The sequence below is a fragment of the Perkinsus marinus genome (assembly GCF_000006405.1).
Source record: "Perkinsus marinus ATCC 50983 genomic scaffold scf_1104296973568, whole genome shotgun sequence".
Lineage (NCBI taxonomy): Eukaryota > Perkinsozoa > Perkinsida > Perkinsidae > Perkinsus > Perkinsus marinus.
Window position 1 is genome coordinate 67,404 of NW_003201384.1, and position 20,210 is coordinate 87,613.

At 44.0% G+C, this 20,210-nt stretch overlaps 3 protein-coding genes across 4 annotated transcripts in view; 2 read left to right on the forward strand and 1 right to left on the reverse strand.

Annotated features, from left to right (window-relative positions):
- Nucleotides 1–373: 373 nt before the first annotated feature.
- On the forward strand, nucleotides 374–10,207 carry Pmar_PMAR012904 (beta-1,3-n-acetylglucosaminyltransferase, putative). Of its 2 annotated transcripts, XM_002766127.1 has the most exons (23): nucleotides 374–624; nucleotides 694–799; nucleotides 862–961; nucleotides 1,017–1,067; nucleotides 1,113–1,223; nucleotides 1,274–1,332; nucleotides 1,378–1,492; nucleotides 1,546–1,629; nucleotides 1,750–1,858; nucleotides 1,912–1,994; nucleotides 2,037–2,195; nucleotides 3,108–3,160; nucleotides 4,443–4,495; nucleotides 4,542–4,691; nucleotides 4,839–4,944; nucleotides 4,991–5,090; nucleotides 5,139–5,189; nucleotides 5,571–5,681; nucleotides 5,927–5,985; nucleotides 6,041–6,155; nucleotides 6,354–6,428; nucleotides 6,885–7,109; nucleotides 7,414–8,625. In XM_002766127.1, the coding sequence occupies exons 1-23, from the start codon at nucleotides 379–381 to the stop codon at nucleotides 8,162–8,164; spliced, it is 3,072 nt and encodes a 1,023-aa protein (XP_002766173.1). In that variant the 5' UTR covers nucleotides 374–378; the 3' UTR covers nucleotides 8,165–8,625. The 2 variants fall into 2 exon arrangements, with proteins under 2 accessions (XP_002766173.1, XP_002766174.1); XM_002766128.1 differs by lacking the exons at nucleotides 374–624; nucleotides 694–799; nucleotides 862–961; ... (7 more) ...; nucleotides 2,037–2,195; nucleotides 3,108–3,160 and adding exons at nucleotides 8,812–8,852; nucleotides 9,066–9,171; nucleotides 9,231–9,330; ... (3 more) ...; nucleotides 9,960–10,062; nucleotides 10,115–10,207 and having other exon boundaries at nucleotides 4,207–4,495; nucleotides 7,414–8,039.
- Nucleotides 10,208–12,293: 2,086 nt separating this feature from the next.
- Nucleotides 12,294–15,072, reverse strand: Pmar_PMAR012905 (hypothetical protein; the record flags this gene model as incomplete). The annotated part of the gene is made up of 5 exons (XM_002766129.1): nucleotides 12,294–12,477; nucleotides 12,519–12,663; nucleotides 13,652–13,717; nucleotides 14,526–14,681; nucleotides 14,826–15,072. 5 exons carry the CDS (start codon nucleotides 15,070–15,072, stop codon nucleotides 12,294–12,296), a joined length of 798 nt encoding a protein of 265 aa, XP_002766175.1.
- A 2,495-nt stretch (nucleotides 15,073–17,567) lies between these two features.
- The window catches only part of Pmar_PMAR012906 (hypothetical protein), a gene marked incomplete at both ends in the record, with an annotated part of 4,213 nt that continues 1,570 nt past the window's right edge, over nucleotides 17,568–20,210 (forward strand). The window contains 4 exons of the mRNA XM_002766130.1: nucleotides 17,568–17,627; nucleotides 17,819–17,854; nucleotides 18,411–18,473; nucleotides 19,667–19,776. Of these exons, the coding sequence (XP_002766176.1) occupies nucleotides 17,568–17,627; nucleotides 17,819–17,854; nucleotides 18,411–18,473; nucleotides 19,667–19,776 (269 nt within the window). The remainder of the gene's footprint in view (nucleotides 17,628–17,818; nucleotides 17,855–18,410; nucleotides 18,474–19,666; nucleotides 19,777–20,210) is intronic.

Genomic DNA, 20,210 nt, shown 5'->3' on the forward strand with positions numbered 1-20,210 from the left:
GGTGAGAGGGCAACTCATACTCATCATACTGTTTGTGCTGATACTAAGGGATTTGTATACTAGTTGTAGTAGCAATTCTAGTGCATCTGTGTATGTGCTTAATATAGTGATAAATATAATAATAGCAGTGCATCATAGTTAACTTTTTGTGACCATCACTGGTCCGCGTTCCCAAGATCTATTCTGTCGTCACTGTACGTATTGTCCTTGTGGGGTATTTCCTTTCTTTCGTGGGATCTACAACGATATCTATCGCCGCTGTAGGGTCCCCCGTATAGTCGCCATAGTCGCAGCAGGAGTATCTATCCAGTGGTGTCTTGGTTGTGTTGGAGTATGATGATGATGTTGATGTTGTTGGTAGTTTCTTTGTTACCTAGAATGGCAGTCGGTACAGTCTGCTGCCGTACTCGGCTATTATTACTATTATTATTAATAACCAATCTTAGTATTGGTCCTGTTGCTGCTGCTGAGGTGAAGGGATCATTAGAGAAGAAGGCTACTCTTGAAGGACCATCGAATGATTGCTGGGATTTGGTAATAGTAATACCGAGTCATATTACAGAGTTCTCGAGGAGATGTGCAGTTAGAGATGGATGGGCACGTCAATTGAGGGGTCATGAACAGGTAGTAGTAGTAGTAGTAGTAGTAGTAGTAGTAGTAGTAGTAGTAGTAATTGGATATTATTAATATTAGAATAACCGTGGTGGTCTACGAAGTATTAAATTACTATTTACTGTTGGAGCACATTATCCTGATAATTATACTAGGGATACAGCGATGGCCGAAATGAAGCAATTCGGTAATAATAATAAACAACAACAACAACAACCAGCATACCACTCCTCTGCCAAATCATCTCAGATGATATCATCACTCTCCCTGCCGACTTTGTTGACCATTACGATGCTCTCGGCACCAAAGTCCGACTGTCATTCAAGGAAGTAATTGATCGGGTGGGGAAGTAAGCTAAACTGGTCGGGGACATTCTACCGTGGTTTCGTATTGGATGTCTCTAGGTTTCGTCTTGTGCTGAAAGCTGATACGGACAGCTATGTTCATGTGGAGAAGTGAGAGAAGTGTGGTATGAAAAATAGTGGTATTGGTCAACACAGGTTATTGAATTTTTTCGATAAGGAAAACATGTGGGAAGGTGGTCCGGTATATGCAGGATCCTTCCGGCATGCACCAGTGATGTGGGAGCCGGAGAATAAGGATCATAAATGGTAATGACAATGATGATTGTAGTTGGTGTAGTAATAATAGATAAGTTCAGGTTTGATGCTAAGTTTACTCAAATGACCGGTCTTACTCAGTATCCATGGAATGCTCAGGGTAATAGTAATATGATGGTAATGATGATGATAGTAATCGTTATAGGAGGTGGTTATGTTATATCATATCAACTTGCCAAGTACCTAGCCCATCCACCATTACAATTAAAGTCATGGACGCATGAAGATGTTGGTGTAGGAGCATGGCTTATGGCATTGGAGTAATACCAACAACATCAACATTATCATCAAAGGCCATCCAGCGTCTTGTCAGTTACCGTCGTATCGACATGCCAGTTGGGTTCTCAGCACCGGAGTGTGGCTGTGCGTTAGAGTGCGTTGATAGCATCAACGATTTGTAAGCCGGTCTTTACATGTGAATATTAATTCTTTATGAATTACAGAATTTTTACTTGGAATTTTGCGAAAATGTGATGGAAATTTTTCGTAAATTTTCTGTGATTTTTCCAATCTTCAGAGGAGGTCGGGATTTGGTAATAGACCATTACGTACCGCCCTTCCTGCATAGAATACGTCAACGGCGAATGGAAATATTGGGAGATGATTGTTGGACACCATCTGATGCGGTACGGGCCTCATCCGTATCTTACATAGAGGAACCTAAGATATTCTTTTTCAGAGTAGTGGTAGTGGCAAGGTTATTCCGGTGAATAGTAAATGCTATACACCAATGTGGCTAGGCGGGGAAGACCTCCAAAACGAGTAGGTTCATACCACACTTCCATCAAATCGTCTTTGGTATAGGTATGGTTTGACTCCCCTCCAATTGTCTCCCGATTTCGACATGCGACCAGCATTCAAGGATCATCATTTTCGTCGTCGTCGTCTGGAAGATCACTCTGAAACACGCTCAGGAGTGTGCGGCATCCACTTCGATTGGCAACCATCTCCAACTGATGAAAGGTAGCGTGAACTGCTAGTGTTGGACATGGGGAAAATCTATTTTTCAAAATTTTATATAAATGTCTTTTCGATAGTTGTTTTGGTACTAGGCCTTCGTGACGAAGGGGCGGAGCTCGACTAGTCCGCATCTTTTGATTGAAATGTTGGGATATAATGATGATCGTTGTGGAGATGTGATGATCAAAATTGAATTTCAGTTGCGCTCGTTATGGTCATTTGATAGTCATACATCTCGAATCGCGCACTAAGCTCTACCCTGAAGTTAGTTCTAGGTTCTATCCCCGGGTTGGACATTTTTCCATCAAAAATTGCATTCGCACATATTTTTTGAAGCTGTGATATACCGCAACAACAGACACTTTCGCGTTGTGCGTGCGTGCAGAATAATTCTGGGTTAACCACGAAGCGTGGAAGGCTATCAGATAGATCAAACGACTCCTCTATATGCGGAGGTTTTGGGAAAAATCGGAAAACTCGATTATGCGAACAGAACTCGAAGAGATAATATGCACGAAAAGTTTTAATGATGGAGAAATGCCCTACCCGGGGATCGAACCGGGCTGGGTCTATGTCAAATTCATTGATCGATTCAATAGACGTGGACTAAGTGAGCTCCGCCCCTTCGTCAAGGAGGCCTAGTGATTATTATTTATATTAGACACTTTTATGCGATGAAACTCCACCCTAGTGATATGAAAAACAGTAGTGAAAAATATTTTATTCACGTTTCACTTCGAAAACGCGTGAGCAGTGAAAAACGCGTAAAACACGTGAAACGCTGCAAGTGTTTTACGTGAACTGGGATGATCTGTCCGATGTTATTCGCGAAGTGTTATCGAATATATCGCGTTTTACGCCACTTGGGTTGTTGTGAAACTCCAATAGAAAGTATATATGAATCCTTTTTCTCAGGTGTATGGTCTGTCGAGGAAGTGACGGGTATGACTATGACGAATTCGAATGCGGTGATCCGACGTCAGTTGTGAAGGCTGCCGCGGCCGCAGTTGAGAGCTTTAATGAAAGCGATCGAGTTGATGACAATTCTCTACTACCCTCGTTGTTTTACCCGCCAAAGCAGCATTGGATAGCAGTGGAGGATGACATTGAATGCTCGAGCAGAGCGGTCGTCATTCGAAGAGGAGAAGTCACATTAGCAGACTGCAAGTACCTGGCTTGGTCCGGTCATTACTCTATCCTCAAATGGGTTCAACAGGAAGCCTTAGATCGGCTGCCACTATCACAGAAAGGGATGTGTTACGTATATAATCAATATGAATGTCATGCACGACGACGACGACAGCAGCAGAAGGAGGAGGAAGGGGTGGGGGAGTTATACTTCCTACCGACGGTCATGGAGGCTTTCCCTCCATCTCCGGAAAGTTCAGGGAAAGATGGTATGAAAGCATCACGAGTGGCGTTATCGTCAGTTGCCTTTGCGCGGTATGTTATCCGTATCATCATTTTTTCCCTCATTGTGTTGGCCATTGCAAAGATATTCTTTGCTGTGCGCAACCGCCGACATCAATATTATCATTGTTGTCCACATTCGGGTGTTGGTCGTAGTAGTAGTAGAAGTCGATCGGATTCATTTACTCGGCCGAATCGTCGAGTTCCACAGTCGAGTTCGAGGAGATTTGCTTTAGTACGAAAACTAATGTGCAAACTGTTCCGTGACTATCACCCCGTCACCACAGGTTTTGCTGTCTAAATCGTCATCATCATCACGACCAACACCCTATATATTTCATAACTACCTTAAACCGCTTGTATACCTCCTTACGAGTGTTATAGCATTATCTTATTACTACAACTACTGCTTTCCAGCTCGAAATAAACACTCTTGTGTTAGACTTCTTCTTGTTGTTGCTGTTGTTGTTGTTGTTGTTGTCGTTGTCGTTGTTGTTGTTGTTGTTGTTGTTGTTGTTGTTATTGTTGTTGTTGTTGTTGTTGTTGTTGTTGTTGTTGTTGTGGTCGTCATTATTCTTCTCTCACTATATATTATCTTTTTATTAGTGTCATCAATTGTTCATCCTACTCCAGCACTACGGTGCTTGGAATTCATTATTATCATTTACCTGATAATGAATAACAATACAATCACATGTCGTCATCGCCGATGTCATCTATTACTGCTTCCTATACTACTCCTCCTCCTCACCACCGACCTCTCCCGGACCTATTCCGTATCTGCTACTGAGGTCCTGCCGATACCTGCCTCGCCCAGTCGGTCATCTGTGTCACCAATAGTGTCACCAGCCAACGTTGGTCGACCAAGGCAAATCGACGATGAGGGCTCTCAGGTGAGATTGATGATAATAAGGGGAAAATAAATGAGATATTTCCCAGCTCGTATTGCCCAACCTTGAGCCCACCTACCCACCTGATGAGCACTTCGATTGGGATTTGGTGATAGTAATACCAACACACATTACGGAGTTCTCGAGAAGATGTGCAGTGCGAGACAGTTGGGCTCGACAGCTGAGAGGACATCAACAGGTAAATCGTCGTTATAGTGGTTTGATGGGATTTTATCTGTTTAACGTAAAGTGATGTAAATTATAAGATGTTTACTTCTCCGCGATCGATAATACAAATATAGGTGATTTTTTCATATGACGGGTGCAATATTATGGCATTTTGTAGGGAAATAAATATGGTCGCAGAAGTGTGAAGTTGGTTTTCATCGTTGGTGCCCACGCCCCGGACGACCGTACTCGAACAATGGCTGAGGCTGAAGAGAGACAGTTTGGTATGCTAGAATGGTAAACTAGTAAGATTCAGAGTTTTCTATTCAGGTGATATACACGTCCTACCTTCTGAGTTCGTCGATGAGTACCGCTCCCTGGCAACAAAGACGAGGTTGTCAATGAGAGACGCGGTCCATAACATAGGAAAGTAAAAGGAAAAAAATTTAGTAAATTTTCGGGAATTTTTGTTATTCAGGTTCCGACTGCTTCTCAAAACGGATACAGACAGTTATGTCCATCTCGAAAGGTGAGTCGTAGAAGGGGGAGAATATGCACATGATTATTATACGGAAATTTTGGGGAAATTTTGGGGAAATTTTGAGGAAATTTTGAGGAAATTTTTGGGGACATTTTGAGGAAATTTTGGGAAAATTTTGTTCGGATATGTACATTTCCACCCGAATTCGTATATAAACTTGTATAATTAGCTTTGGAATCTCCTGAGCTCAGCAGCTGAGGAAAGCGAACATATATTTCTACTCCAACACTGTATAGGAAACTCTTCTGAGCTCAGCAGCTGAGGAAAGCGAACATATATTCATACTCCAACACTGTATAGGAAACTCTCCTGAGCTCAGCAGCTGAGGAAAGCGAACATATATTGATACTCCAACACTGTTGATATCAGGTTGCTAAACTTCATCGAGAAGGAGAAAATGTGGGATGACCGACGAGTTTATGCTGGGGCCTTCCGGACAGATGTGGTGGAGTGGCGGGCTGAGGAAAAAGGTTCCAAATGGTAAAACTTGGAAACATTTAGAGGTGATTTCTGCATCACTACTTTAAGAGTATTGTTGAGTCCATTTTTCGAAAAAAAATGGAAAAACTTTTCCTATTGTATTTGCAAAACTGTTGAAATTTGTACTATTGGAAGAGAACTCTGGGGCGTGTGTTTAGAATATCCGAGCATATCATCTCGGGAATATCATCCTACGTGATTTCCCATTAAGGGGGTTCTTAACACGGTTGTTGGCCTGTGCTCAGGTGGGATGGCGATTTCAAGAAAATGACAGGTCTCGAACACTACCCCTACAATGCCAAAGGTAATAGTAGTAGTAGCTACTACACGAGTAGTAATAGTAGTCGTCTGGTGTTCAGGTGCTGGGTATATAGTGTCCTATGACCTTGCTAAATATCTAGCCGATCCTCCCATTCCACTACGACGTTGGACACATGAGGATGTTGGTGTTGGGTCATGGCTTATGGCTGTTGAGTAAGTAGTGGCTACTACTCCTACTACTACTACTACAGTTATTCTCTTCTTCACCATCAGTCATCGTCGTGTGTCGATGCCGGTATCATTCATGACGCCAGAGTGTGGCTGTGGAGCCACATGCGATGAGGATACGTTCTATCAGGATGAGGGTGATGATATCTTACGAAGAGAGTAGGCTATTGCTTGGGGTATTAGGTGGATTGAAAGTGATAGAAAAATAAAGTTTGGGGAGTTCGTCCAGGGGAAATGCCACATTATCAAAAATAGGCAGTATTGGAATAGTTAGCTGATATTGAATACCATAAATCTTTCATATCGCGCAGAGATGAGACCTGTCTATGGAAATGGTTAATAGTGGTAGTTGGGATTTAATTTTCTAGGGTTTCACTGTCACTTGGTGGTTGCCAAATTTTACTGCCTTTTATTATTACCTCGTACCACACCAATCCCAACGTCTCTCTCTTCGCATGGTATATCCCCATACACAACTCGTCCCTTCAGGCCAGTAGTCATTGACCATTACGTTCCCGAGTATCTTCAGCGGTGGCGGCAGCGTCGATATGAACTCATTGGAGATGCTTGTTGGACTTCTGAAAATGATGGACTTCTTCCCCACGACGTTTTCGAGGTCGAAGATTCGCATTACCCCGCCTTTACAACAGGGATGATGGGCTATACGTAGTGATGGTTCTATCGGTTAGTCCTCTGATATTCGTTCCTTGTCAGTTACCGTTTCCACCCGCTAGGGGCATATGGCCATCCGATTTTACCAGATCACACAGACACTCGTTCGGGCGTATGTCAGTTCGGTTTCCATTGGCAGTGGAGTGCGGATGACTCTGATGATAACTCTAGTGAGCCTCCTAGTCCGTCACCGTCGGGGAGTGGGAGGCTGAGGGCTGGCAGTCGTCACCAAGGTGATGACGACTCCAGTAACAATCGAAAACATAGGTAGGCTCGGGTCACTGTAGAGAAGTCATCATCAACTCGAAGAAAATTTGTGGAAATTCTTATTGATTTTGGTACATTCCTATACGAATTCGTCAGTAAACTTACGAGGTGGATTTGGGTGTATGTGGATGAATATTGTCATTTTCAACTGCATGGCGATAGATTTCCATGAAAATTTCAGAATGATGAATAATTTCATTCGAAATTTGCTGAGAATTTTAATATGAAATTGTCAGCAAATTTCGTACACATCTTCCTGGTTGAGTACATTTGTATGTAAAGTAAACTGTTTTGATGGTTTTAGATTTGTGGTGTGTCGGGGTGATGATGGTAACGACTATGATGAGTTCGAATGCGCGGCCTCGTCCATTCCAGCAGACAATCGTCCGGCGGGGGTAGAAGCTCCTCTACAGCTCCAAAAGGATTGGAGACCAGTGTCACCACGAGGGGTGGTGTCGAATCTCGCACTCTGCACGAAGGTCCTCGGCAGTCGCGATCTCATCACATTGCCTGAATGTGAAGAGCTTGGGCGATTTTACGCAGATGAGATGGAGACGGCCGAGGAGGAGGAGAAGGTTGAAGACTCTAGAATGCTCTCGAGCTCTACGGAGGGCGATGGTGGTGGCACTGCTACTACAGTTGAGGGTGTACTAATTGGCTGGTCGTCACCTACTATGCAGGGTACTCTGGGTATGTGTACAGTTTACAACTCTTCACGAGATTGTGATAATCACAACGATGATGAGAGATATGTATCATCGGCCTCCTATGTGAATGATGTGGAATTGTATCGCCTTTTGAGCGACCATTTGAAGCCAGTGAAATCGCCATGGATGATCTCTCGGAAAAAGAAGGATGAATCGGCCCGATCGTCCCCTTCTAGAGCGATTCGTAGTGGCGGGCATGAGCTCGATGTGACCTACAATTGGGGTATGCGTTCTCTCCTTAGTTTTCCTCTTATTGCTATTATGATAATATTTTCTCTCGGTGGTATATTTCTCTTTAAACGATGGCACAGAGGTCCATATAGAATTTCTCGAGAACGGCAAGAGTAAATCGCAACCGTCCAGGGTTGTGGGTATCTGCCCATCTTGGTTTCGCTTCCCGAAATTTGCCACCCCCGATTTAGTCTGTATACTATATTACATCACTCCACCCGTTGCGTATGGACATCTGTAAACTACTATTACTACTACTATGCGAATGCCAATTTTACGGTCCTTTCGTGAAGTTGTTGCCGCCACAGTGATTGCTGATGATAGTTCTTCGCTTGAATGCGAGTTCCTTATCATCATCATCATCGTTATTGTCATCATCGTATCATTGTACTAGTAGTAGTAGCCTAATTCCTAAGATACTATCATACCACTCAGCGGGGTATGCTGCTGTGTCTCTCACACGAGGGTGGTAGTGGTGGTGGTGAGAACTAAAACTACTATTTCGCCTTCCTCCTCCTCCTCTTCCATTTACCACCTCGAACTGTTCGACAATGTTGGTCAGTAAAGAGGAAACCCTTTTGCCAGGAATGGCGTCAGCTGTTTTTAATGGATTTGCGTTGAGTACTGGGGTTGGTTTTGTGATGGTAGTAGTAGGGGTTTACCCGTGCTCATTATGCATGATGAAGATCAGGAGTTGATGAATGAGTGGGATTTGGTAATAGTAATACCGAGTCATATTACAGAGTTCTCGAGGAGATGTGCAGTTAGAGATGGATGGGCACGTCAATTGAGGGGTCATGAACAGGTAGTAGTAGTAGTAGTAGTAGTAGTAGTAGTAGTAGTAGTAGCAGTAGTAGTAGTAGTAGTAGTAGTAGTAGTAGTAGTAGTAGTAGTAGTAGTAGTAGTAGTAGTAGTAGTAGTAGTAGTAGTAGTAGTAGTAGTAGTAGCAGTAGTAGTAGTAGTAGTAGTAGTAGTAGTAGTAGTAGTAGTAGTAGTAATTGTATATTATTAATATTAGAATAACCGTGGTGGTCTACGAAGTATTAAATTACTATTTACTGTTGGAGCACATTATCCTGATAATTATACTAGGGATACAGCGATGGCCGAAATGAAGCAATTCGGTAATAATAACCATCAACAACAACCACCAGCATACCACTCCTCTGCCAAATCATCTCAGATGATATCATCACTCTCCCTGACGACTTCAAAGACTATTATCGTAACCTCGCGACGAAGACTCGCCTTTCCATCCACGAGGTCGTCCACCGTACTAAATCGTACTACTTGTACTCTTCCTAACCAACCATCATCTTTATGTTTATTGACAGTTTCAAGCTCCTGTTGAAAGTTGACACGGACTCGTATGTTCACGTGGACCGTTTGCTCGACTTCATGGATTCTCACAAGATGTGGGAAAAGAACATTTCTGTCTATGCAGGGGCGTTCGAAACTTCAAATGTGGTATGGAACCCTCGTGATAAGGATGATAAATGGTAAATATGTAAACTCTCTCGTTACGTGATGTTACTCGATAAGAAAGGTACGACGGTGAATTCGCTGATCTCACTGGAATGGAGAAATACCCTTGGCACGCCAAAGGTAGTGGCCGTAGTAATACTGCTCGGTAAGTATCCTCATATTAGGTGCGGGCTATGTGCTGTCATATAAGTTGGCAAAATATCTATCCGATCCACCAGTACCCCTACGATCCTGGGTGCATGAGGATGTTGGTATTGGTGCATGGCTCATGCCTGTCTCATGGGACCGTATTGACATGCCGGTCCGTTTTATGGAGCCCCAGTGTGACTGCGCTACTCTATGTACGGGTACGATGTTCCATCGCAACGAGGACGACCCGGAAGAGTAAGGAATGAGTGGGAGCGAAATGATTTGTTCTCTGTTTTAGGAAAGTTGTTATTGACCATTATATACCAGAATATCTTCATCGATGGCGACAGAGGCGATTTGAGCTCTTCGGTGATGAGTGTTGGATCCCACGGCCGACTGATGTGAGTCACCTGAAGGATTCCATTCTTAGACTTAGACAGTAGAGTGCGTCAGGTTGAATCAGCTCTAGTGGACATTGAGCCCTCAGCTGTGGAAACGGCTGATTACATACCACCTGTTGCGATGGGCTACTATGAGACTAAGTAAATATCTGCAACCTTTGCATGTGGTCAGTATGAACCTAAGGTATCACTTTGAACCGCTGAGATCTAGAGCGAAACCACCACTGATACCCTCTCACGCGGATACGCGTTCTGGAGTGTGTAAAATGGATTTCTCTTTTGAAGATATTCATGACGCTGGTTCCTTCAGTCTGCGGGCGATCAGAAGGTGAATTATAGTTTACTATAACATTCTAATTGTTATTATTTTCAGTCATCGAATCTGTCGAGGGAGTGATGGGAGTATTTATGATGATTTCGAGTGTGATCATCAATCCGGAGGGACGGAGCAGAGCAGTGTTGTGTCCGATCGGAAAGACCGATCGTCATCATCATCGTCATGCGACGCCGAAGCTCCTATTATAGTCGAGCGAACGCCGCTGAGTCTCCCCCAATGTCTTCAACTAGCATCGATTAACAACCAAGATAGTCGTGGCTGGGCGACTTGGGACGTACATTCACACGTGTGTAAAGTGTTACCGCCAAATGCCTGTCATTTACGACCGTCACTGCAGAAGGATGCCTCTTTGCGAGTGTTCGAGCATGTCAGTTCTACAGCGTCGTCACTCCATCTTGAACCTCGCCTTCATCAATATGGCCTCACTTCTAATTCGGTCATCGTCGGGTACCGGTATCATTTTATCTTGTTCTTTGTATTTATTATTCCTCTAGCCTTCTGGGTCCTCTTCAGAAACAAACGTTGTCTGCCTCTGGTGGGACGTCTGAGGCGTAACAGGAGACGTCGTCACAGCGGCGCTGGAAGCAGCACGTCTCCTGTTGAATAGAGATTACTAACATATCTCACGATTGCTACTATTATCTGTACAATAGCGGTGCTGTGATCAAGACTTTACTAGCATCTCCACGCGAACTGGTATCTTTAAAATAAGAGTGTTTTTGTTCATAGTGATAACGGTCAGAGATAGATGCTAAGTGACGATAAAGCTGAGAGTTGAATGAACAAGCATATGACTCTTGTGCTCATATCCCTAATGATATGAGGGAGGGCATCTTTTTATATATGGAGGAGGTATTTATCAACTTTCTCAAGAACACACATCGTTACGTACAGACCCCGATGGGGCCCTGGATCCGCGTATCTAGTTAATGCGTTTTGTATAGACTATGATTGATGATTCCGTGTATAATGAGGGAAATTATCAGTCCTTGTGCAAACACAAAGAAACTTATGTGTGGTGATTAGATGAAAGCGCCAGTTAGTCTCCCGTAGAGGTTACTCGGGGTAACAATCTTCGCGTGCCAGAAAGGTGTACAAAACAGCGGTGTCACGAGCAATCGTTAGATGAACAACCGGTTCGACCCTCGATTCGACTCAACACCACACGACAGTAGTGGTCAAACAGGACGTCCAATGGGACATATTTCGATTAGATGGCCTCCGAGTTCTCTCTGAAGGATAGGGATGTACCGAAACTATGTCATCACACCTACTCGTTGATGATTAGTGTCGGCACATGAGAGATGTTTGCATTGAACGCATAGTCGCCCATTATGCTGCTTCAGATGGTCCAATACGTTTTGACTTTCCTGCCACCAACCGTGGCCCTTACGTTTGTAACTGAGTGTCTCTCGAATCCAGAAGCGACAAGGAGGGGTTGATTACGTCTCGACGCGACGCTGTAACTTCTCTTTCACTTGATAGACCCATTTGAAGTGATGTGATCGTAAGAGCACTGGGTAGACGCACGCAAGAGACTCGTTCTTCACTCTACCGCCACCTCGATTCGATCTGAGATATGCTCGAAAGGCCAACACTTTCTGGGGAACCTGGGATCGCCTTGAGAGTCGTAATGCATTCAGTGTTCGTTACATCGATACCCACAACTGCCTTAGTTACAGCACAAGCCAGCGGGAACTGCTCAAATATCGAAGGAGTGGCCTTGAAGGGGAGAAGCATCCCGAGGGGAGTTTCTAGTCGTAAACGTACAGCAACAGATGAAAGGCTGCCGTCTCGCGTGACCCTGTCAACGTAATGACCATACACAGCGTTGTAACCTTCGTCCTCAACAACTCGCCTGAAATCGTTCATCAACCTTTCTTGTCATTGCCACCTACAAAAAGGCCTGGATATTCCCGCCGGGGATCTGATGTAGCTGATCGGAATCAGCGTGGACGATCCAGTCCTCCGCCTCTCTCAGCCGTTCGGTGTGCTTCATCATCTTATTTCGTCGCCTCTCCATTACTTCACTCGAGTATTCGCCAATCCACTCTTCAATGTTCATGATAGATGCATATCTAACGCTGGGCATGAGCAGGGATACCTTCACTGACTTTACTGCTTAATCAAGTCCCTGAACATCCCTAATTCTGTCGAGTCCGGTGTTCGCGAATGCAGAATGATGAGCATGTGAGTGAGTGGTATGCCTAGGTCAATATAGTGCTGTAGGAAGTGTGGAGCAATGGATTGATCGTCCTTGGTGCCTGAGGTAGTTCTCTTTCGGAAGCAACAATCCGGTCGCGATGCTGCATACTGAACACTGTTTGCAGCCACACTCGGCCATGATCGGCAGCGGGGAGAACGATGGATGGAGTTTCTCGTATCGCGGCCCTGCCCTTCTGTAGCGATTCGACTCCCGTGTCGTACAGGGTAATGGCGAGCAGTACAATTAAGGCCTAAATAGCATTCCCTTCGTTCAGCGATTGGATATACTCACCAAGAGGCCGAACACTATGAGGAAGGTCTTCCGAGGTGATGGAATCATATCCGGGAAGCCTCCTATTGATGGTATCATAGGAGCACTATGCAACTATCCCCCTTTAACCCCCACTTAACGCGAGATTGAACGTATAAGCAAATGCCGAGTACACCACACTATGCGGCTGTATGGATGCTTGCAAATATGAGAGTGAAACATGGAGTGATACCATTATGAACGATTCTCTTTCTGTTGATGTATAGCATTAGATCAGGAGCGGAGTTATAGATATACTCCCCGAGTAAAAGTCGGTATTTTGAGGCGCGATTTTAACACGTGTATGCTAAGAATATGTGGAGAAAACGTTTTATCGGTCTTCGACTTCTCACTAACTACGAAGAGTTAGACCCTGAAACTTGGAGGTCATATCAGGTAAAGCATAAGTACATACCTCCCTGAGCCGCAAGATGATACTCGTTGTGGTGGCTGTACACGAGTCGAAAACCCGGGTATGCTAAGAATATGTGGAGGGATGTATTCATATGTTGATGAGACCAGTTTTCACGGTTGGGGCAGCTATGCCATGCAGAAATATTCTATAATACAATACTTTTCCCTATTAGTGAGATAAGCTTCTCCAGGCCGCCCCATCCATAGAGATTGCTTTCCCTTTCCCCTGACAGGGAAAGTTCCCCATGCGCCTGCGCAACAGGTTATGCTTCGGATGGCATAGCTGCCCCACTCGCTCCACTCAGAATACCCCCTACTACTACCCCCTTGAGGAGCATCCCCTAGTATCGAGGCGTCATCGCCGTCAACCCCATCATCATCATCATCGCCTGAGAACAGTGTTCATGACAACGCAATAAACACGATATATAAATAGTAAAGCAGGGCAGAGGAAACAGCACACTCACGTCCATGGTAAAAAATTACAAAACATTACGGGTCCAACAAAGAAGTACACACAATGGAACAGCAAGTATACAGCGAATAAAATGTTACTCATTCGACCTTTCTCCCCAATACTGAATGCTGAGTAGAGCTTGCCCAGTTGCCAGTAATAGAGAGGACAACCTGTCAGCAGTCTCGTGATGACTTGAACATTGGCACAAAGCAGAGTGAATACTGTGAGGATCAACAGCTGAAAGACGAAGGGAGAACGTTCATAATCATTGGCAGCAGTAACAAGCCCACTGAACCACGCCTTGGGTGACGTTAGTGCTTTGGTTAACGGCGGACAGTAAGTACGAAGACCCTGAACGACTGCTATGACAGCGATAGACATTGAAGGAATCGCCAACAAGAAATTGGGGATGTTGTTCGGCGTATAATAGTCCAACAAGCCAACGTGCCAGTACTCCTTCTGTATAAAGCTGTATATGTTACCTCGACCTTCACACCACGGTCGACTGTCCAGACTGTCGCTGCAATAGAGCGACCGCGCATAGTTCAGATAGAGCCCCATTGGAAGCAGCACCAGAAGGGCCAAGGGAATAGTCATGAATAGACATCTGCCATAAATGCCATAGGATATCAGAAAGGGAGCATTTAGTGTGCCGTTTGAACGGACTGAAGTTGCTGTCGACAGCAGTACGGCCGACGTCAACAGTAACGCTGCTTGACGGAACGCATTCAAGTGACTACCTTCGTATAGCAGTAGCAGGCCACCAAACGTGAGCATAGAGTAGAAGGACTCAGTGTATACCGCTGACATGAATATGTTACTCATAGGCATTGCGAAGATGAGCGCTCCATAATAGGCGATCATGGCCGCATGCTTACCCTTCAATACGGCCAAGCCTAACCAGTATAGAAAGACCGAGGCCACTATGAATGATATATTCGTAATGAGTACACCACAAAGCAGTAGGCGATCTGTCCGGTTGAAAGGGAACATAGTCGATGGTAGAATCCTCTCTAGAGCGTTGATGGCGATTGACAGACCCGGGAAGAAAGCATGAGTATGCTCATATTCGTAATCCTGGATCTGAGCAGTACGGATGAAATATACACCGTCCCAATAGGCTAATGGGCTCAACCAGCGGCCTAGTTCATCCTGAGCGGCTGGGTAGATATTTGCTGAGGTATCATAAGGATGCATGAAGTGAGCAGAGAGCAGGCCAACGACGAGACAGAGGACTCGTGAGATCACCGCTACCAGAACGATTCTCAACGTATTGTTGATGCTCATAGTGATACCGGGTCGATACTAAATGAAACAATACAACTGGCTCGTTAGGCAACACAAAATATAGCGGGGCAACTGAAAATTTATCATGTTCAAGTTCAACAAGGAAGTAAGTTCACTGTTGATTGCCATTCAAGTTCGGGAACGAATCTACTGCGCTCAATTGGAAGAAGAAGAACTTCAATCGACCTCTTGAGTTTTTCCAGCAATAATTGTAGATCTCAGATCAGATTCTGAGACGGATTCGTGCTCGTGAACTGATGCTTCCAGAACCATTTCTGGGCTTACCTAGTGAGTTCAGCGAAGGTACTTGAATCGCAGCAAGCTTTAATACGCCTTGCTAATAACCCTATCGAATACCCCTAGACATGCTGGCCGACTCATTACCTCCATTATTACACTGATGTCAAGTGCCAGCATGGCGAGGGAGGCATCTCAGTGAAGTAGGAGATGGTTCTGATTAGGACGGTGAGCAGATAGAATTGGCAACTCACTAGCATACCATTTCAAAATGCACTGGACACATACTAATACTACCGCCAGGCCCCCGTGCCTGACGATAATGATGATAAAAGGTGACTTGGTAGCAGATCTACCGTAGAGCTCTACCTCTCCTAAACAACCCACGTGACGCTCTAAGAATGCCGGTGGCCTGAACGGTAGCAATATGTTGCCTAAACGGTAGCAATATGTGGCCTGAACGGTAGCAATATGTGGCCTGAACGGTAGCAATATGTTGCCTAAACGGTAGCAATATGTGGCCTGAACGGTAGCAATATGTGGCCTGAACGGTAGCAATATGTTGCCTAAACGGTAGCAATATGTGGCCTGAACGGTAGCAATATGTGGCCTGAACGGTAGCAATATGTTGCCTAAACGGTAGCAATATGTGGCCTGAACGGTAGCAATATGTTGCCTAAACGGTAGCAATATGTGGCCTGAACGGTAGCAATATGTTGCCTAAACGGTAGCAATATGTGGCCTGAACGGTAGCAATATGTGGCCTGAACGGTAGCAATATGTGGCCTGAACGGTAGCAATATGTGGCCTGAACGGTAACAAACGGATATAAGTTTATATTTCAAGGAGAATCGCGGGCATACAGCCCGCTTTGACTACCACCGGGATAGTGCTGTCGTAACCCGGAGTGAAAGGGCCGGATCAAATGCACTTTTCTAAGAAGAAAGTTAGTTTCACGGGGAACCAGGTTTCACCAACTCGCCAAGCTTGGTGATTTCGGGTCCTAATAATACTCCTAAGCATATTTCAGTCACATCCCCTTCTCACGCTGTTAAATATCCCACTCCTGGTCGCGTGGGGCCCTAGAAGTATCGATGAGGGAAAGACACAGAGTCTGAGTGACCCTCAGTGAGTGTGCCGACGACAGTGCGTGTCTGCACCCTCTTCGGTACTTGCTCCCGGGAGTGGTGGGATTGGGATAAAATACAGAAGGTCCTTCAGCCCGTGACCATGTTATGACATAAGGAAAGCGGGGAGGATCCGCTCGCCTCACCGTTACATCTCTGCAGTGCGAATTGGTAGCGGAGCGACGCGACCATCCGCATCGATACTACTCGCGTCAAATCCTTGTTAGAGTAATGTAGTATATTATATTCAACAATCAACAGTGTTGATTGTTGGAGTAGTTATCATGTGGTAATATGGTGTAGTGGTTAGTAGTATTGGTGTAGGGATTAGATGGTTGTGGGCTCCATTCTTGGTTAGGATAATTAGAGCCGACGATTTTACTCAGGACTTCACCCGAACGCACGTGTGCATGTAAGGCACACGTACTCACGGCACACATGCTGGCGTACTTTGTGACTTGACTCATGTGTCATCATGAAACGGTCAGAGTCGTTCAAGGTGAAGTCTCTAGAAAGGATTGGTAAAGTTATCTTAGATGACTTAACTTCAGCGATGTAGCTGCAGCTTGTCAAGGGCTTTCGCTTGGTTCCATTAAGTCTAATAGGCCGACAGAGTGTGTGTTGATACCACGGACAGTGATGGATAAACGGTTTTCCGTAAAGGTACGATAATGAAGAAGTTGTTGAATATGGTATTGATGACAGTACTGCTGTCACAGAAGTCCATCCCCTTGTGATGATGATACGAGTGAAGCCTCTGATATTCATCTCTGTCACTACCTCGTTGCGTGGCAATGGAGAGCAATTGTCATTATCATAATAGTCAAAATATACAATGAATATATAAAAAAAGCTGTGAAAAAAATATGAAAAAAGTGTGATTACTCGGAGAGTTAGAGGTGATACGGACAGCTTTCTATTAGAAGCTTTCTACTTGACAAGAGGCTGACAGACTTCACAAAACTTATTAGAGGGTCGGTAGTTTCGAACTAATTTCGTCGTTAATGTTAACAACTGCGGAAAATCCTAAGCACGAAGGAAACTCCTCAGAGGAAAATTTTCAGCCAGACGAAACTGAACTAGTAATAACTGTTCTGGTTTCCCTGATTCGACGATCTGAGAAATACTCAGATGCAATCTGAAACCGAGTTCGAAGTGAACACTGAGAAGTTTGATGAGGAGAACGACCAAGTAAGAATGTGATGTACTCCACTGGAGTTCCTTCCTAGTGATATGAAAAATATATTTCACGACTGCTGCATATCACCGCGAGCATTACGCCACTCTACGTAAAACGGGTGAAATTTTGATGAAGTACTCCAATGCAAAAATGCAACGAAAACTCAATACTTTATGACATACTGCAAGTGTATTATTCTTAGGATGCAACCGAGAGAAGTCAAGACGAGATGAATAAGGTGAGCGGTGATATTCATTGTGTTGAGAATTTCAACTTGGAAGCAAACATAGAATTTCTCGAAATATTTCATGCTGACCTCAGTAGTTTTCCATCAGTATATTATGATTATCATTCACCTACTACTTAAAAGTGTTTCAAAAATCGAAAAACATGATTTTAGCAGATTTTTTCCCCTCGTTACACGTGTAGTTGCAGACTGGGACCCATTTGGTTTCGAGAGAAGACGTTCTCCTGGGTTTGATAATAATGAGAAAAATGTTCCTAATGTGATGACAGCCATGTGGAAATTTCACAAAGATCCCCCTTCCGGAAACACTATAGTTTCTTGTATGGTTGAGACGATTCGCAACGGAATTATACAAAATTGGAGTTCACCACGTTTGAAAAACACTAGGAAAAAATATATTTCACTACTACTGCATATCACCGCGAATATCGGCGTTTTTACATGGAGTATTACTACCTGGCGCAAAAAACGGGTTGTGAAACTCCTTTACTTCGCATGAAATATTCGATTGATGATGAGATGAACCGCATTCTCTTTGTGCATGCAGGAAGCGGCTGACCAAGAAGAAGGTGAAGAGTTGCATGATAACTCGTCCGTACATCTCCAAGAGGTGAGCAGTATCACTCGTGACAATAACACGCACCTACAGTGCGTGCAAATGTGTGTTATTTTCTGTGATTAATAACAATCGATCGAAGACTATATCGCATAGACAGTATGAATATTGCTATGAACAATCGATAGCGACAAGTTGCTCACTATCATTAATCCCGGAAAAGAAAAATGCAAATTCTTCATATTTGCATATCAAATTGGCACACACTCGAGCTTCACCCGTTTTACATGAAGTGGAGTAATACTCTGCGAAAAACGCTATGCAGTAGTAGTGGAATGTATCTTCAGACTAGTGTTTCCCGTATCACCGGTGAAACTCCACTGTACTTCACAGTGGAATTTCACAACAACCCGTTTTACGTGAAGTGGCGTCGTAAAACTCGGTGAAAAACTAGGCGATATTCGCGGCCTGTAGTAGTCGTGAAATATGTTTTTCACCAGTGTGTTTTTCATATCACTAGGGTGGTGAAACTCCAGTGTGTGATTGCCGAGCACGCGGAGGCTAGACGTATGCACTCCAACACTAACTTCTACTACTCTCAGTGAGCAACTCTGAGGCAAACATCAGACCATACTCATAGCAACGCCACTACTAGCGGTGTATGCTCATCTTCCTGAGCTTCACAGTGCGAATTGAATGTGCATTTCAAGTGGGAGAAGCTACAGAGCTTGACAAGAAATCTCAGGAGGGAAAATTGAGCGGAAAAATTGAGTGTAAAAGAGTTTCACAACCCGTTTTATGTGAAGTTACCCAATATTTGCGGTGATATGCAGTAGTCGTGACATATATACTTTTCACATCACGGCCTGTGAAACTCCGTGGTTGGTTTTCACCAGTGTGGAAGAAATTATGCGCATAATCGACTGAAATGGAAAAAATTGGGGAAATTCCTGGAATTTCTTGTTGGTTCTTGTACACTTGTGGCAGAATTCGTGGTTGAACTTTGAAATTTGTAAGGAAACTTCTGAGGACAGAGTTGGAATATATGTTCGCTTTCCTCAGCTGAGCTCAAGAGCTTCTTCACCAATGATATTAGTTTTCATACGAATCAGTGGAGAATTTCCAGAATCTCCCCAGAGTTTTCATATTGTCAACACCGACATGTGTAGTTGATCATGTGCATATCCCCCCACACTTGCTGAGGAGAGCAAGCATATATCGCTTCGGTGTGAAATTCGCTGTTTTAGATGGGGAAAAATGAACAACAACTTCGTGAACTTATGGAGCTCACAGAACAGAAAAATCACTTGGAAGAAATGCTAAAACAAGCACAGGAAAGGAAAGCACTTTTTATGAAGTAGAGTAGAGTGCGGTGGTTACTTCTCCGTCAGTTCGTGAAAATTTTGGGAAAATTCCTGGTGATTCCCGAACACTCTTGCCCGAATTCTATTAATGGAGTTTCACAACGCGTTTTACGTGAAACTCGGTGAAAAACGAGGCGATATTTGGGTGATATGCAGTAGTCGTGAAATATATTTTCCACTAGCGTTTTTCATATCACTAGGGTGGTGAAACTCCAATGTGTGAACTCGTATATACAATTAAAGCGATTATATATTTCAGCATTCAATGGAGATATGAAAAACATACTTCACCGCGAATATCGAGTTTTTCACATGGAGTATTACGCCACTTCACGTAAAACGGGTTGTTGTGAAACTCCAATATACTCCATATATTCATCTTCAGACTTATTTTCTTATTTGTTTTCATATATGAAGTTTCACAACC